The 19,813-nt window shown below is 34.0% G+C and overlaps 1 protein-coding gene across 1 annotated transcript in view; it reads right to left on the bottom strand.

The window, feature by feature from the left end:
- Nucleotides 1-19,813, bottom strand: part of CCDC73 (coiled-coil domain containing 73) — a 97,980-nt gene that overhangs the window by 10,853 nt on the left and 67,314 nt on the right. Inside the window, 6 exon segments of the mRNA XM_009646927.2 lie at nt 2,366-2,497; nt 4,380-4,490; nt 8,983-9,087; nt 11,391-11,450; nt 11,808-11,936; nt 17,749-17,828. Coding sequence (XP_009645222.2) covers nt 2,366-2,497; nt 4,380-4,490; nt 8,983-9,087; nt 11,391-11,450; nt 11,808-11,936; nt 17,749-17,828 — 617 coding nt within the window.

Genomic DNA, 19,813 nt, shown 5'->3' with positions numbered 1-19,813 from the left:
CCGCTGAATGCATCTGAAACAAATAGGATAAAGTGTTCTTAGTAAAGGAGAAAGGTTACATTATTCCTTTCCAGATTTTCAGATGGGTTGAATAAACCCAATTTCCACTAACTTCAAATGGCTGTTCAGCCCTTCAAAAGTAGGTCCAAGATGCATAAACTAAAATGCCTACATATCAAAACTATCAAACATGGATTTTATTTTTATCCTGTGATTTAGTGAAAACTAAGCAACATACATATCTCGAAGATGACCTTTTCCTCAACAGAATATTTCATACTATGAAATCCAAAACCTTCTTAAAACCAGTTCTCCCTGTACATATACACACAAAAAAATCACAATAACCCACTGCTAGGTGTAGCTCTATTCTCTAATGGTACACAGCTGTATTACAAATTATATTAAAGTAAATGTGAAGCATGGTAAAGTTAAACTGAATTGCAATTTGAGTCTGTAATGAGGTCTGACATTGTACCTTTCTTTTAAACTAGGCCTTTGTTTAATTACTATTCCACAGGTGATCAGTATGAAGAAGCTTACATATATTCTAAATTTCATGCCCCACAAACAATTGCAGGGATTTCAGATTGCACTAGGTATAAAAATAAATATATGCATATTTCCTTGCAACATTTGGAGCCAGAGTCAAGATCTAAATCACAGCCAACACCTTGCCCTTTTATGTTTTACTAGACATTGACTCATCACTGATACAAGGTGAAATTCCACAAATTAGAATAATCAATATGATCTGCTGCAGCTCCAGTAATTTCCTGTCAGTGTTCCACTGGAAATTTGACTCAGCCTAACCTGCCTAGCTTTTGAAATGTTATGATTATACAACACAAAGTGGTATGGCAATTTGCCATAAGATAGTGTAAGATATATATTTAGAAGACGTCTCAGACTTTTTTTTTTTTGATTTATGAGCATATGCTTTAAGTTTATCTGCTTTCAAACACATAGGGCTACCTTAGTAAGCACAAGTACTGTTTACCATGAACGACTGATTGCATGCGTTGATTCTGCATCCTAAACACAAATCTTATTTAATTTTCATTCAAAGAAACAATGATTTTTAAAAGTCATAATTTGCATTATACCTTGTAGAATTTATACAGCTTTGGCAAGATGAGTACTCATTTCCAGTCTAAGTTCCATTGCATTATTAAGTACACACCAGCAGGTATGTACGTGTATATATTCATATATGTATATGTATGTATGTTTTTGAGCTACAAACCTACATACATGTATTGTGAAAAAATGAATTTTAAGTTCTCCCAAATTCTAAAATATTGTTACAGTTTGTCATTTTACTGACAATTCATAGACTAGTTCTAAAAAAATAATCTGTATAGTCCTAGTGTCTTCCTATTTTCCTAACACTGAAATCATATACATGCAAAATGAATTTTCCCTTCTTTGAAGGATAAATCATTATTTGGATGTAAAAACTAATGGAAAACATATAACCAATACTCAGCTGAACAACAGAATACTCTCAATGTGCAGCAAAAGTTTTTCTTATGGCTTATGACTTTTCCCTTTTTTTTCAGTCTTATGAAAGACCGGAATATAAATTTGCAATTCAGTTTAAGTAAAGGATAACACATAGCTGCAGGGCTACATGCTCTTCCTTTTGCTCCACAGACCATCTTACTGTGCTTAACCACTTGTTGACTTCTCATGTGCTCTGAATAGACCTGAATGTGGAATTTTTTTACCCAGCAATGCAAACTCAATTCTAATTCAGCCTTCACTGCATAAAACAGTCTTTTACCTCCTGCATTCATTACTTGTTGAGCTTACTATGCCTTTGATGATTATTAAAGACACTAAGTGAAATAAAGATTGGGTTTGTTTAAAGTAAAACTGGAGGCCTTAGATAATCTATATGTTGATAAAGGGAATCTTCTGATCTGTCCCATGTTACAGAGGCTGCAATTAGGCTGAGTGCAAGTGGACTTACTTCCACGCTTCCAGGGTACTTACATACATATGAAGTCTGCCACAGTATTTAAGAAACACCCATGCAAAATATGTTTGTGAAGTAGGGTTTAGTAAAGATAGATTATTTAAGATAATTTCTACCTATTATGTATACATTTATTAATGAGGTAATGAACATGTCAACTTTCTGTGATGTAAGTGCCCCTCTGGAAGAAAGGGGAACATTCTCTGGGTACAGTAAATCTTAATGGGATCTTGGATCATTGATTATATCAGATAAATTTTTAGGTTTAGCAATGTCAAAGGACAATCAGTAGGATATGACAGCCAGATTAGAAAGTGTCATGTCTCTCATTCTCTAATATTTTTACAGGAAATGGAAAGTACTGCAGCTATTAGAGACACTTACCTGCAGATTTTCCACTTGATCAGAATGCTGGTTTCCCTGAGGAGGATAATAATCTTCAAGATGTCTACAAACCCCTTTAAGGCAATTCAGCTTATTTTTAATAGTATCTATCTCTCTTCTCATATTTTCCTCCTGTAATAATTGAGGGTACACAGAGCACACAAACACAGATCTTTACTGCATGTTCAAATATGTAAGCCAGTATTTTACAGGGGTATCAACAGTTTAGCAAATTAAAGTAAATCCTTTAAGTACAGATGCTAAGGAATTTCCTTGTACAAAGTAAGATAATTTTGAGCCTGTTCATTCAAACCAAAATTTTAACCCCATTTCCAATACCGACTAATTTTTATTAATTGGGTTTTTTCCAATCATTTACATCAAGTAGCAATGCACAAGAAAGCGAGGTTTGTACTTGTAGCTTTCTTCCTTTTTTGGCTCAAAGATAAAAATGCTAGTCAACATTCATTCTCCACCTACATTGTCAAGAAACTACAACAGCAAGTAATTTGCTTGGCACTTTCCGTCTGTAAATAGCCTCAAGTATCCAATGCTTCTTCAGTGAGTATGTAACAAATTTTTGTGTTTAGAACAAAAAGGATGGTCAAAAATACAAGTTTTAAGAACCACCAGAGGGCAATTTTATAGAAATACCTTAATTTAATTCACAAATATTTCCAGAGCAATGTGTAATGTAAACATCATCCATGATGATGCTATACTTTAACATATTAAGAGACCAAATTTCTAGTTAGACATAGCAGAAATATGGAGAGAAAAAAAATTATATCTTCTAAAGAATAGTTGCAAACATTCCTGAGAAATAAGCAGGGCCAATTCCCACGTCTATACAGGAAACTATGGTATAAGACTCTCCTAGGAATCAGGGAGATCAAATCTTCTCAGGGCAGTGAGCATCAGAACAGTTCAGCTATTTTGTAGTCTCATGGTTGCAGTCATCCCCATAGCGGCTGCACTCAAAAGAGCTGGCCTTAGACAACAGGACAACAAGGACAACTTTACATTATTTCCCCACAGCCTCCCTGAGAATCTACCTACCAAATTCAAAACCTTTCTGGCAGTGAGTGCCAATTACAGAGAAATAAAAAAGATTGACATAAACAAATCGCTGCTTAGAGTCCAGTTTCCACACACTAAACAGATCTTGTCTTACTGAAGAAGTGTTAATCTTTCTTACTTGTAAACATGCATTTATTATTGCAGACAATTTTCACAGCTATAATATTTTGCTAATTATTTTGGACTAAATAATTACTGAAGTATTCTTTAAAAATAATGAAGTAGTAGAAAGAATCGCAAATATTGAAGACAAATTATTGTTGAGGTGTACACAGAGGTTAATTCACTGAGAGGACACACAGGTTTTTACCTTTTCTCATCCCCATTCACCCCACAGTCCATGTTGAATAATTCCTGTCAAATCAGGACCTCTGCTTTAATGCAAATCTTCAGTATCTCTACCCGATTCAGTTTGAAGTTGCTTTTTTTTTTCCACCCCAGGCATATGGTCCTTCAGAAGTACCTTTAGTCTGTGTCACTTCAGTCTATGTGGGTTTACATTAATTTTTTACTATATGAGAGTTTACTGATAGTTTTTTCAGGGTACAAGAGTGCAGCTTAGAAATGCTGGTATTCTCCGAGTAAGTTGTGTAAAAAAATGGAAATTTTTCTGAAAAATACATAAAATTAAATGTAAATTAAAAGCTGTATCTAATTCTGGAATATTTTTCAGTGCTAAATTCAAGGTAACACCTAATACCCTGGCTCTTGCAGGAAGTGCACTGACCTTTTAGATGACAGAAGTCAACATTTCTCCTAAATCTACCTTTTAAAAATATTCATTTCTAGAAGAGTCTGCATTACTGGAAAATAAATTTGTTGGTTTTATTGTATTATTTCTGCAATATTTCTTGGCCTTTAGGAATTAACTGAAATACTTGATGACCATTTCAAAAACCTCTTAATGCTCTAACATTTAATTTAATAAACCTACATCTTTTTTCCAAGTTCTTAGTGCTTTCTCATGCTCATTCTGAAGATTAAGGAACTTTTCTTCATTTTCCTTTGCCTTCTCCCTTTGCAGCTCATTATCTCTTTCAAGGGTCTGCAATAAAATTAATTATCCAAAAAATAATCAATACTGCATTAATGAATTTTGATGTGTTTTATGTTGCTTGGACCTTTGCTTCTAACATGCTGGAAGTGCCATACAGATCAGTGATAATGTGCTATCTCAACAATAATTTTCATAAATTAACAGAAAGGTGCTTATAGTTTAGCTAACAGGAAACAGGGGGAGGTTATGAAAAAAGAAATGGCTATAAAAGGGTATAAAAACACTTGCCATTATTCAGTTTCACTGCATAAGTTTTAATGTGCTGAAAAAGTAATATAAAGTCTAGAGATGAGAAATATGAAATGTAGCACAATCTAGACCCATTGTACTTAAAGAAAAAACTACTATCTACTCAAAGAAAATATTTTTATTTTTCTGACCAGTTTTTCTGTCCTAATTTTTTTATTAACCTATCTTATAAACTGTATAAACTTTAAATTCTAAAACATATCTACTGGAATATGAAGTATATGTCTGGTTATCCTTTAATTTATTTTTATTAGATCACTGAAATAGAATAGGAGTGCATTAAAATAACAGTAATATTAAGTTATATACTATCATAATTGTACTTGCAACATTTTTGGGTTAAGTCTCTTAGCTTTACTGTGCTAAATTAAAGCAGTCTTGTGTAAATCAACAGTAACTTCACTCATATCTCAGGTACTGTTGGAATTTTTATCCTATCACATTTTTATAGCAAACAATATGGAAGATAAAGGACTTACTGCATCCATTATCTACTATATAGATGACACAAATATATTTGATAATGTAAACATAACTTCAGTGCATGTAGCTATATGACCAGCTACATATTTATGACTCTGCTGAGCTTCTTTGAAAGTCCACTTGAAACATGTTGTTATGGAGGCAATACTCCAAAGCAACTCCTTATTACTTTTAACTAAAACTGAGTCTACTTCTTGATTCACTTAGCATCAATTTTAAAATGCCTGTGTTAATTTAGCTACACTATTAATTCAAATATATTTTACAGGTATTAACACTAGGAAAAATTCAGACTACCTTGCATTTTTCTACACATGGAAAAAGTTGTGTGTAAGAATATAATGGATCTTCTCTGACAGATTATATAATGAAAAACATGAGACAATTCAAGGAATACATTGTCTGAATAATCACACTCTGATGTAGCACCTATCAATCCTGTTCTATAAACTAGGAGCCCAAGACCTCCTCTCTTTGATACACTTGCTCTAACTCCAAGGATGCTTTTACTCACATCTCAGATGCAACCTCCTCTGAGATGGAATATAATAGTTATTTGCAGCATAACTCTTAGCGCAAATATCAGGAGTAGCAGATGAATAGAACTGATCATATGTTAAAGCCAAATATACAGAGAGGGGAATACCCAAATTCCTTGCATTCTCAAGTATTCTGTCATCTGTTAAAGAATTATAACTTGTTTTTCTGAACTCATTGGTATCCTAGCACTAAGTATGCATAGATAGAATGAGAATGGACAATATGATCCTTCTGGAATGTTACCCTGCAAGTTTAAGTATTCTGTCATCACTAGCCCAAAAATAAGCAGTAATTTTTAGTGAGTATAAGAATAAAAATATTTCCATGGGACTGTACAATCACTCCTTCCATTTTTCTATTATTCTGAATAAACTCTTTTTCTTGATGAGCAAGGTCCACAAATTCGATAGGGATGTAGGATAGAGTTTAAGAATAACACATAACCTTCAGTCCTTATTCATCATATTGTGGTTCTAGAATCAATAAAGACGAAAGCAGTAACTCTCAAATTGGCAGGAAAGTGGGTAGATCCTTCAAGTTATATATCCAGCTCCCTATTTTATAAGTTCCATTTGTTGCTTTGAAAAAATGACACTGCAAAATAAGCAGTTAATGTTGTCTCGCTCCCTGGAATATCCCAGTAATTATATCAAACTGTCAGCCAAATGAGTAGCTATAAAAAGCCGCACTACTTTATGACTACTGTTTAGACAGAAAGACAGACATTTCTGACAAATAAAAATAACCCCATGGGTTCATATGGAAAGAACAAGAATGTGGGATATTGACTTTTAATACAGCATTGCATTTACATCATGCTGTTTAAATTCATGCATAAAATGTAGCGATTCCCTTATCAGGTTTATAAAAATACATCTATTAAAATATCTATCCACTTTTCTGATTCCAGAGGTGATCTCTTGGAAGTTTATCACTCATATGTGCTTACATAAATGTTACGAATCCTTTAATTCCCATTCTCAAGTGAGAATGTCTCTTGGTTTTGAGAATGTACAGAATGCTCTCACAAGACTCAACTCTTAGCCGATATTAAGTGCCACAGTGAAGACTAAGAAGGAATATTTACATCAAACTAAGTATTGTGGAGTCCTCATATAGTCAACAGAGCCTTCAAAGGCTGACTCAAGAGCCTCTCACTAGTTATCCTTGTAACACCAGTTTCATCTAAAGTACTTATGCCTGCAAGAATTTACCTTTGAAGACTACACTGAAGCTTTGATGACTAGAAATAGTTTGTCCTGTAGTTAGAAAGATAAAAACATTAATACTTTCCCAATGTCTAATATAAACAGGACTGAAATCAAAGCAGGCCCTCTAATCAGAATGAGTATAATTGCAATCAGAAATCAATTGCTGGCCCGTACAAGCTACAAACCAGAGACTTGTTCTCAGTTTCATACCTTAACAACAAGGAAGCAAGCTATACTTTTCTTAGACTTGTAGACATTTATGTAGAGTCTTCAAAGATAAAATTCACAGATACCATTCACAGTTTTAGCTGGACCTTTAAGGCATACTATAAACTTTATCTGAGAGGGGAAACAATAGTTCAGACATACTACCAGAAAAAAAGCACTTTTAGAATACACCTGCTTTTCAATAATCCCGACACCAAGATCCTAAAGGGTCCCTTTTATTATGAAAATCATCATCAGTAAGGTTGTATACCAACTAAATTATCTCAAGCTTGTGGTTTAATTTACAAAGTAATTTTAGTCATAAAAAATAAAATGCCCATTACCTTTTTACTTTAAGAAAAACCAATGTTGTATGAATAGCAAGTAATCCAGCTGTTTCACTGGACCCCACACAAATAAGAGAGGTTACAGAAAATCATGCTACTTTTTAGGCAATTCTACAGCCAAGGGACTGTTAAATTAATCTTTGTAAAAAGTTTCAAACATGCTAAGAAAAACACAAGCTTTTTCCCATTGAACTGTGCTTTGTAATTTTTTTTTTTTTCTTCAAAAATCAATATACAGAAGAGGAACTGGAGAACTCCAAGATTCATGATGAACTGGTGGTACTGTTCTCCAGGTTGATAAACATCTTTTCTTGTTTCTAGAGCACTCCGAGATGAAAGAATTTTAAGTCATGAAAATCCAGCACTCTAGACTAATATAAACACAGGAAACTAGACATCTGAAATCAGTGACTTCTCTTTCTCAGCTTTATCTGGTACTACTAGCAGGTACTTTAATTCCTAGTGAAATTTTGGCTAGTTTTTGATGAGGAACATAACTCATCTTTAACCTTACTCGTTTCATCAAAATGCAAAATTCATATGTTGTGGCAGAAGGCAAACTGCTTACATCTATTAAAAGACAAAGTAAAGACTTTGTGAACTGAATCTAATTTCAATTTAGCATAGAAGCATTTACTTAGAAACAAGAGCGTATATACACACTGGAAGTTTACTTTGAAATTAACAGAGATCCTAGTTCAAAACCTTGGCCTCACAGGCCAAGCAAAGAATGGAATAGTTGCACTTACGTATGGACAAATAGTAGATAATAATTATTAACAGTCCGATTAATGTTTGTACCCAAACTCTGCATGGCACATCTGACCGCAACAGATATGACCTTAATCTTTGGTGCATCGTGGACCAATCTGACTGCTAGTGTAATTAGAATCTAAACTGTTCTGAGCCACTTTTACACACTCAAAGAGGAACTGAGGAATCCTGCAACTCCACACTCTCCAGCGTGACTACTTATCACCTCTAGCATAAATATGACACCAGACAACACAGCAAGAAATGACTAAGATTATGCTCTTTCTTAGGCTCTCTGCTCTAGTAAAACTTGGGACTGGCTCTGGCTACAAAGTTCTGAAATTTGAAGTATTTTCCAGAATATAAATTTATACCTACATGAAAATTGTAAGAAAGAAAAGTCATAAAATAATTTGATTTCAAAATACTCAAAAGCAATCCCCAATACATTCTGGTTTTGCCCTCCAGAAATGGCCAATAAGAACGGCAACCATGATTTACTTTAGGGGGAGAACTAAAAGAGGGAAACCATAGACTGCGCTTCAAGGTTCATGCTGACAGTTAAGGAGCTGTGGGAGCAATGGAAGTGAGGTCAAAAGTTCTGAAAAGCACACAGATGTCTTTAACAGCCCTAGACTTAAAAAATACATAACAGAGAGTAGCAGCTTGTCTAATCAAGAAAAATCTGACCTGATATTCTTCTTTCAGTGCATTTAATTCACTTTCCATTCTAACATTCGTTTCGGTTATTCGCTGAAGTAGCTCCTGCACACACTGTAGAGAGCTGAGAATTTCCTTATTAATACAAACAAATTAGGATATATTGAATAAGGTTTTGTTTCTGAAGTTTAAACATTAGATAATTTATGCCTTTCAGGTTACCATATTTATTTTTTATTCTGCCAATGTTTACAAAATTATGTATATAAAAAAGTACTCCAGCATCAACACTGAGGAAGGCCTTATAGGATAAAATCAGAACAAATCCAGGTTTTTCTGGCCTTTTCCCTTGGAGAATATATAACTATTATAACTTACTCTTTTTCAGAGTATTTTCTTATAATTAAAATGAACAATCCATTGATACTTTAAACACACTTCAGTGCAAATCTGAATAAAACATACCAAATTCAACCCCAATGTGAGTTCAATTAATCTAACAGAATAGTTTTATGGTACCATATTACCGTTCTGGAAAATACAGAAAATCCCAGAGAAATTATATGGTAGGCAAGTAATCACTTCCATTAATGGATCACCCTTATGTGATATTATTCTCTATCTGCTGAATTAAATCCTAATAGTTGTGAACTACCACACATTAGCTTTGCATCATATGGTACATCAGATCTGCTGTCTGAATTTTTGTGGTACCGTTCATCAAGACTATATTGTCACTTCAAGAAGAGTAAGTTCTAAAAAAGAGCCACACAAAATGAGTTGATTAAGGTGGTATAGATTTACAAACCCATGGGTGCTGCCATTATTTGTTGCTGTTAGCTGAAAACATGGATGCAATGGAGACAGAGAGTCATTTTACATTAAACACATTTCCAAACATTCAAAGACAGAGGGAATGATCTAGCCAAGCCAGTCTCTACTCCCTAAAGTCCAGAACAGCAGTTACTAAAAAGAAGACCTGCACAGGTAAAAATCCTGAGTTTCAGGCACAAGACAGTCTTAAATGTGCTCAGTTGCTTCAAAATATATTGAGAGGGGAACATACTGTTAAAACAAAGTACATTCATATACTTGCTAAGAAGAGCTTTCAAATTTATATTTGGTTATATTGTATACACAGACACAGCTATCTAGTAAAAATAAAATAATTATTTTGTGTGTACTCTCATTCCTTTTCATGCATGTATATACTCTTATGCAGAGATAAATTAAGCTTCAGTGCAAAAATATTATTTATCTTTAGTTCAATTTTACATCTAGAAAACTGAAGCACAGAGATGTGGCATGGCTTGCCCAGCATCATCTGACAGGTTGGTAGCAGAGTTGACCATGTCTTTTAAATATAGTACGGTGTTCACTCAACTAGACAAGATTGCTTCTCTGCATACAATTCAGTGTAAATCAGCTATAATTTAGATAGTATAGTCAGCCTCTGTCCAAGAACCACCGAAGCCAACATCTTCAGTTAATCTAACCCAAGTTCTTGGAGAAAACATGAAGTTCATCTCTATATTACAGCCCTCCCCAGATTTATACCAAAACCCTCCATATGTTATTGGCAAGTATTTTTAAAAAGCAAACTCAAAATGCAAACAGGCTTTTATGGACTGGAAGAGCACCACTGGATTAGCCTTCAGTGAGTGCTCAGTGGGTATACAAGCAAGATACTGCTTTTGTCCCTCCCCGAGAGCAAGGGTCATACACTTCTCTGATATACTTGGTTTAATGAACTGCATAATGAAAATTCTGCAACTGTTCAAGAAAAAAAAAAGCTCACCCTTTTTAAGCTTAATATTCTGCAAAGCAGTATATTATGCTGTTATTACAGGGAACGTAATTTTTTGCTATGTTCGATACTTGACTCCATGTACCTTGGTTTGAATATCAGGATATGTTCTGGAAGATAGCGGAGTTTGCAATAGAAGACAGTCTTAAGTGTTCAGCTATGTATAGGAGTAGCTTAATATTCTAAATGTGTATGCTCTGTATGAATGGAACATCATTTCCTTTGTATATGATTGACACGATTCCAATTTTACCTGCTTTCAGTAACAGCAGTATTATAGTAAACTGTTGGCAACTAGAAAGCAGAACAGCAAGCACATTATGCAAATCTTATTGCTTATTTGTACTGAACCAATATGTAAACAACTATTTCATGGGTATACCAAATTTCTCCCATCTGAATTCAAAAACAAAAGTTAAGACTTGGAATAAAGTGTCAAACAACGTACTTCATTTTGCTAATGCACTTTCTAAAAACTGAGGACTAAGATTCCATTTATGCTAGTATTAAAATATTTCTGAAGAGTAAACAAGCAAATTTAATTAAATAGCCTAGTATAACAGCTTAAATATAGAATATAACATATATTCTTAAGTGATTTTTAAATAGCAAAGTTGTATTAACAACTTACCAGCTTTTCTTCTTTAATGTGAGTGTTTTCTTCTTGAACTTTTTTACTAACTGCTGTCTCCTTAAAAAAAGAACATGAAGAACATTACAAGGCATTTAAAATTACTGTCTATTTTCTTTAGTAATACTGTGTTAACATGATATTGTGAACCATCATGATGCTATTTAAAGAAACTGAATTATTTTGAAATGTCTTCTTATCCATATGGGTTTTTACTATGAAGTTATACTTATATTCATAGCATATTTACTTCCCTAGAAAAGGTCATTCTGGAAATAGTAGTGTTGTATTGTATATGCAGTTAGTAGAAAGGAATCATTAATCTGTATACGTCAGAGAGATCATTGCCATCATGTTTGCTGAATGAAGAACAGAAAATATTCACCAAAAATTTAATTTGTTTAAATTCCAAAATACCATTCTGATTTTTTGTAGCAGTTCTTGAAACTGTTTTTCCTTTGCTGCAAGATTGATGTTTTCTTCTCCCACCCTGTACTGAGATGTGACCTTGGACCTTATCAAGTCTGTAGTTACTTTCTTCAGTTCCTTAACACAGGAAACACATATAAATAGTTCATCCAGTATAGGCATTGCAATTCAAAACAAAGACAAATCTTTTAAACTATCCTGAGTCATGCCCTACTTTTAAATAATATATGGAAACAACAGAATAAATTAGAGGAACTGAAATCTGTAAGAATGACTTGCTAAACTTCAAAAAGTTGTCACATGTGGCTAAAAGTTTATTTTCAGAGGTAAAATGTTATTGTGCTAATTTTACTCTGCTTGAAGTATTTACGATACTTAAACATTTTGTTGTTATTTTCTCTTCCAAGAAGTTTATTGAAGTGGACATTGAGTTGGTATTGGTAAAACCTCCTACACCAAGATATACAATAGGAATAAAGTACCTATTATAACTACTGTGTATGTTCCTGGGAATCAGGAGGAAAAAAAAAAAAAGGAAGAACAGTGACTATCTGGTAAAAACAGGAACTGGCTATAAATTTGGAGGATCTTTGCTTTTCCTGAAACATTAATTGCTTAATCTCAGGAGAATGCTAAATTAATTTTATATTAGAGGCTTCTACAACATGATTTTCAATCTAAAATATGCCTTTGATTTTATAGTCTTTACAATCTTTTAAATATCCTGCTTAATTTTTTTTTTTTTTTGGTATCTGTTTTCTAAGCAGTGTATTCCAAGCTCCTAGTGCAGCAAATAAACAGCAAATGCTTTGATCTCATTAAATTACAACTTATAGTTCCTGGAGTAATAAATATTGTGCCCTGTTCTCCCCCACCCCTCCCATTCTGGTACAAGGTAGTCTGTTTAATATCGCTCTCTCCTTGAGCGCTCTGACGTTTACTCAGACAAATAGCAGAGGTTATGAATGCTGTTCACAGATAGTATCAAGAATTCTTCATGATGCCATAGTGGTGAACCGGGCGTTCAGAACGGTAATAGTTTTATCTAACAACTAAGTTTGGTCTGTTTAACTTTTCTTCACAAAACTGGAATTCCAGCTTATCACAGACCAATAGTTTAACTGTTCTGGACAAAATCATATAACAGTACAAAAGAAAAAGGGAAGATTACGTTGTAGCTGAAATTCACAAAGTTTTACAGAAAATACAAGTATAGGTACTACTTTTAAATAAATCACTTTTTTGCTAGAGGCTTTATTTTCCATGTATTTTAGCCATATATAAATCTAAAATAATCTAGTAAGTACTAAGTGTAATTGCAGAATCAATTATAGAACCCAAAGACAGCAATGCTTTAGAATTGTGATGTTCTGTAACCTAATAAGGTTTTTTCCATCTTTTGCAATAACAACATATATTAGTTGTACTATTTTTACTAGAAGGCTCTGTAATGAAATATGCAAAGAGAGTACCTACATTTAAGTGGCAGAATGTGCAAGTAGTTTTAACTTTGTAAAAGTGCATTGAGCCAATCTTTACAGAGAGCAAGATTAATGGTACTGGAAGACAGCTATCAAGTTGTGTGCTACACAAGCAGGTGCAAAAGCCTGCTACTGATCTGATACTATGTATTTCCCAAAACTCAGAGTTTATTGTGTGCAGAAAAATCTTACTTCTTATTTTGTCATGGGGAAAGAACAAGTCCTGCTAAGTAAATCATGTCCTTGAGGTAGAAAAGATGACTGGATTTTCTTCTTTGTATATATAGCAGGTGGATGTGTATAATCCATTTGGAATTGAACTCAGAACTGCTAATTTACCAAAGCCATAGGCAGGAAAAAAAAAAAAAAAAACACCAACCAAAAAACAACCAAACCACAAATCTACACAAAAACCCCAACTACCAAAACCCAACACAAACCCAAACCAACCCAACAGAAATCAGATCATCAAAAATAATGGGAAAGTTTTCCACGGGGAGTGAAAGCACAAACTATGTAGCTGTGCAAATAATAAAAAATTATTTTATACATAAAATATGTATATTTTCTTGTACTCCGACATTAAAAAAAATTTCACCCCCAGAGTTTTTGCTTATTTTTCTAGTAGCTTTCTGTCATTAATAAGATCACTAGTAGTATTCAGAACCCTATAAATTAAATTGAGTCTGGAAAATAATTTTATCAGTTTTGGGGGAATGCTAAGAAAGAATGATAAGGCTTTAAACCCATTCCTTTGATGTGTTGCTAGCAGCCAACGCTTAGGGGCACAGTTTCAGAAACGCTTCAAGTCAGTGTAAGTCAAGAGTATCACAAAAGAAACAGTCCTGCTCCTTAAACGTATTTTCCTTTTGCCAGCTGATCCGAGATAAAACTTACTCCCTTTTTTTCAGTAAAATGTAGTTTCGATCAATACAAAATTTTCATTCTACTTTTCCTCAAGGCCACATAAATACATGTCAGCATGAAGTGGTGGTATGGGCCTGGAAAAGCAGCCAGTGCAGGCAGATGTAGCCACTTCCCAAGACAGTGCTGACACCTTATGCGAACTTTAAGTGTATCCAAAATTACGACTATCTTTTTGATCTCTTCCTAGATCAGTGCAACTCTCTTGTAGTCTTTTCAGGCCTTGAGCAGCATAGCTGTTTTTTAAAGGTTTGTTTCATCGCTGCTTTTCTTGCTCAGATTTCAATGTAAGCATTTCCCTAGTTTCACTAGTTTAGTTTTATCCATAAATGTTGAATAGCATCCACTAACTTCATATTCCCGTTCAGAACAAATGTGTGAGATCATCCTGGTCTGAGTCAAAGTAATGGCTGTGATAAGAGCTGACAGCCAAATTAAGATTTTAGTACTAAGGATAGTCATTCCCACTCCAGCACTGAGGCTACAGAGGAAAGAGATTGAACCCACAAGTTTTCAGAGCTGTTAAAGGTCAGTCAAGTCTCCAAGGCAGATAAAACCAGCTTTGTAAGTTGTCCCACCTTGTGCTGCAGATATCATGACGTCTTTCAGCTCTGTAGCAAGTGAAAACAGCCTGGTAATCCCTCTTCCAAACTCTTCTAAATATCAAAGTTTTCTCATTGCTTTGTATCTCTTGTAGGTCCCTTCAGCTCTACAATAGATACAATCCCCAACAAGGGAAAACACCTGACTGCTTTAAGATCAGTTTTGCAATGGTCAGGCTAAGTACAAGGTAACCACCATGCAGTGAAACTAGCTCAGGACACTGCTTACCGGGTCCAAGCACTCCCTTTTCTCTTCTCTCACAGAGTGACCCAAAGGATGAGCCCACAGCTCTTCACAAACAGAAGAAGCGCCATTACAGATATAGTTCAGATACGCCCTCTCTCACTACGTAACTTTACAGAAATGTTTTATAAACAGACTGTTGACATAAGGAATAATAAAAAATGGGCTGTATTTTTTTTTACTGTATAGTTCATTTTAAGCTCTGTTTTCACAGAAGTTCTGCATTTTAAGGAAAAAGGCTTGTCTTTCTATTATATACAACTTTTTACTAATAAAACTGTATTTACACATAAACGAACCCCCACTTTTTTTGCAGAACAAGGCATTGCCACAGCAAAGTGCTGCAGCGCTACGTGAATATTAAAAGGCTAAGGAATTAAATTCCAATTCAGTTTTCCACCAACATTCAGAATGGGATGGACAAACACTAAACAACCAATAGGAAATTCAGAAATAACCAGGATAAAGGCATTTCCTGGTAAACTGAGAAAGCCAGAGGGAAGTTTCAGTTGGCCCCTTCTGCTTATCTAACAGTATTTTATTTAAAATTCATCACCCATGACCTTAAGAATCAAGAGTACAGCTGAAAAAAAAAAAGGATCAAGCAATATGTTTGATTATCGGAGCACATAAATCACTATCAGTTTATCTTGCACACCTCTCACTCACAAATTGCAGTAAGTAAAATTTTCTTAAACATTTTTCTCTTCTTACCTCTCAAATTACTTACCCTCAGAGAATTCTAAGCCATGAATTATTCTTGGTTTCTTAATCAAAAGCAACAAACCTAACTTACTGTGATGCTTTCAAGAACTCCTAAATTTTGATATTTACAACACATTAAATAAAGATATGCTGCATTTTAGATGAATGTCCCTCTTTTTGTCACATAAAAGTTACAGTTAAAGTGTATCCAATGCACACACGACAAAGTTGTCCTCAGACCTTCATGGCTATGCTATTAGCATTCTAACAAATATGGCTTTTCTGCAGAGGAAAGTTATCACCACTGACAACTTCCAATATTTTTCTGTTGCTCCTCCATCCATCAAATATTTCAGATAAATATATATAGGGTTTTTATATATATATACACACAAAAAATATTTATAAAACCTATAATTTGAATTATGTAGCTAAATAAACATTTTAAATACCATAAAACCTAATTGTGATTTAGAAATTGAGAATTTTTCCAGTGTTCTGCTTTACTGTAACTGTGTTTCTCAGTCTGTTTTTATGATGGTAAGAGTCCAAAAATCTTTGAGATCACACAATCACTTCAGAACTTGATCTTTTTGACACTGAGGTTTGCCATGTTATATCCTAGTACGTAACTAAACAAATCTAGATTGAATTAATGATTAATCTCCACTGCGGCTAGAATATCTTCATGCAACAAATGTAAAAAAAATAAAAAAAAAAAAAAGAAAAGCACAGCACTAGAGAAGGCATGAATGAAAGACATGAAAAAAATCTTAAAGTGTCTCTATTTCAAAATAAAATGTAAGTCAGGCTTCTAGAGGCATCACACTCCAAAGAACCTTAACAATAACAGGCTATTATATGCTCTTAAGAACAAAACCCAACACTAGATTCAGGAGTTTTCAAGTGCTTCTGTACCTCCAAATCTCCCTTTACAGGCAAACAAAGGTCATGGTAGGTAAACATCCAATTTTTTTATCAGTTTAACCTAAATATAAAATGGTCATAGTCCCTCTTCCTCATTTACAAATTGTCTCCATCGCCCTTTTTTTTTGTTTTGCAAGAAATTCACAAACTTTGCAAAGATTTCATGGTAGCCCAAAGCATTCATCTGGTAGCTGGGGTTAACATTAGGCCAAGAACAAACATGCATTTGTTCCCTACCTAAAATTCTCAGAATCGAAGGAAGGGGGAAAAAAAAAAAAGCTGAATAGAAAGATAAGGAGTATGAAAAAGATGTGGTATGGAAAGACACTGAGTTTACAGGACAATTTTGATTTCAGAGGGTCTCTTTGTTCTTCTCCTGTCAGCACTTAAGAAACAGCTCAAAGGGAAAAAAAAAAAAAAAAAAAAAAAAGAGAACTTTATTCTTCCCACTATTATGTATGTTCAAGAGTACAACTCAGAAATGTACCTGGCAAATAGCAGTTTCTGAATAGATGAGGGCAGAAAAGAGCTTAATGGCCAGAAAACTTCGTTGTCCATAGTACTGCTATTATCTAATGTCTCAGTTGCCCTGTCACAGAACTCTCCTGTTTCTGATAGAGATTCACTTATGCTGTTTATCCTATGTTCAAGCTACAAACTTGCTTCTATGGCAACTACTCTTCATGGTCTACCCCAGACTAAACTGAAAACACCACTGCTACCTTTCCATATCAGATGGGAGAAGCAATGACACCACAGTACAGGAAGAAGAGAGGTTGCTAATAATTAACAAGAAAGAAGTAGGACGCTGTAGAGGTAAATAAAAATTCCCAAGTTACAGAAACTATTCAGACCTGCTCAAAATTTAAATGGCATTCATCTGAAGTATCTGTGTGTTACAAGGGAGCATAACACTAATTTAGCCATTAGTCATAGCATGAAGAACAGTTTTGCTTGCTTGTCCACTACTTCTATAAATAGTACAGCAGCTTGTAGAAGTCCCAAAGAATCCCACTTATACATTCAGAAATACCTACTATACTTACTTCCTTCAGATTACTTATTTCAGTCTCTTGTCTTTTATTCACTGATGTTAGTTTCTTATTGAGCTGTATCGCTTCCTGTACTTTAAACAAAAGTTAAAACATGTTAATACACACTTTCATATTTGAATATTTGATTTATAACTGCAATTTATGTGTATATAATTTATAAAATAATTAAACATCTCTGTGGAAAGGAGACTGAGACTCAAAATATAACTCAACTACTTTTTCTGTATAGTGTGATACTATGCTGAAGGATTACATCAGGTGGTACCAGTTGTTCTATACCTCAAACAATGAGTTAAGTCTTCTCTGTATGTTGATTTGGTTTTTTTTTTTTAGAAACTGTAATTTAGTGTCTTTGGCGTCACTTTATTAGGATCACATCTCCATTAGAACTCTTGGGTTTTGTTTTTTAACTAAGGCTTTGCTTGTCATTTTCTGAGGAGTTTAGTTATTTTTAGAGGAACACAGAACATAATGAAGCACAGAACATTCAAATTATTGAGTTAACAGATGTACAGACTTGCATATATATAGGACACAGAAGATGCAAACAGCAGAGGGTAACAGAGAAGAAAACGCTAAAAATAAGTCCTGTCCCTTTTGAAAGGGAAGGTAATTTTCTCTTAGATTTTACACAGGCCAAGATATCACTAAGAAATTGCTTGAAGTTTCACAATGAAAAGCTGAATATGTTCACTGGTCCCTGTACTTTTTCAGTCACTTCTATTCAGTCTTAGTATTTTGATCCTCTTGAGGTCTCTTCAGCATTTTCTATTTCCCGATTCCTCTTCATTTACTCCTAATCTTTTTTTCTTTATTGTCTCAAAAAGCTTCTGGCACTACACTTGAATACAAGAACTCTGGACACTCCATCACACCCAGAAAGGTCTTTCCTTTTCTGTTAAAGATGGTAAGTATCATGGAGAATGATAAACAACAGCCTTAAAATACAATAAGCAATTTTGCAGTTTCATAAGAGAATATGTGCTTGAAACCCAAAAATACTCAAGAATGTAACAAATATCTTCTGACAAAACATAGAAAAAAACCACAAAAACAAGCAGGCAGAAATTGGTAAAGCCCTCTCCTGTCTTTTAACAAGAGTCACATGTTCACTCTCTAGCTTTAAAATACTAATAGTAGGACATTGGTTAGGCAATAAATTTTAGATTTATTATAACTGTGGTATTTTCCCTATACAGCACTATAACACATCAATTTTCGCTTTCATGTTTCCCTACGTACTGCTTTAATATAGCAGATAAAGAACAAGTTGATAAATTTAAACAAATTGCATAAAAAATGGCTCATATACTTTCTGCCTGACTTTTCCACTGACTGCAGTTTCTTGCTCAGAATTTACAAGTCACCTACATGCCTATTGCACATCTTACATGCTGCAGTGCAAATTGAGTTCTTTCTGCAGTAAAAGACACACTGGAGTTAAACTGGTAAACAGATTGGCTTCCTGAAAAGAAGCAGTTAGTAACATATTTAATCTCTTCCACAGGTTTATTTTGCAATTACCGATAAATATAAGTAGAAACATGGCAAAAAGCATGGTTCAAATAGTGTAAATACTGAAAGTGTTATTTTTCCATAAAATCGCAAAAAGACTTTTCTGTATCTGACATAATAGAAAAACCCTCTCCAGTGTAAAGGGAAAACAGCAATGTTTTCTCTTAAGTTGTTTTTAATATTAAATATTAATGTATTAAAAAACTTTGAATACAAAAAGTAATCAGAAGTACTGAATACAAATACACATAGAGCATATTAACAGTTTATTCAAACTAGATCTGAAAAAATATTTGGTTTCAGGCAACAAAAAAAGTAAAAAACTTACAAGCTTCGATATTTGAAATGCTTTTTGGTGTTTTGGGTTTTTTTGTTTGCTTGGGGTTTTGTTTGTTTTGAGTTATAGAACTACTTCTCCCTTTCTTTAAGAAATAATACACATTTTTATTTACATCCTGCATACGTATTTACATGGATGAAAACTGCAAGCACACAAACCAATACACAAGTCCATATTCTACACTTATACTGTGATGTTTGC

Source organism: Egretta garzetta, unplaced genomic scaffold (assembly GCF_000687185.1).
Source record: "Egretta garzetta isolate BGI_Z169 unplaced genomic scaffold, ASM68718v1 scaffold509, whole genome shotgun sequence".
Taxonomy (NCBI): Eukaryota; Metazoa; Chordata; class Aves; order Pelecaniformes; family Ardeidae; genus Egretta; species Egretta garzetta.
Note: the sequence above shows the minus strand (reverse complement) of the source record. Positions and strands in the feature narration are given on the sequence as shown.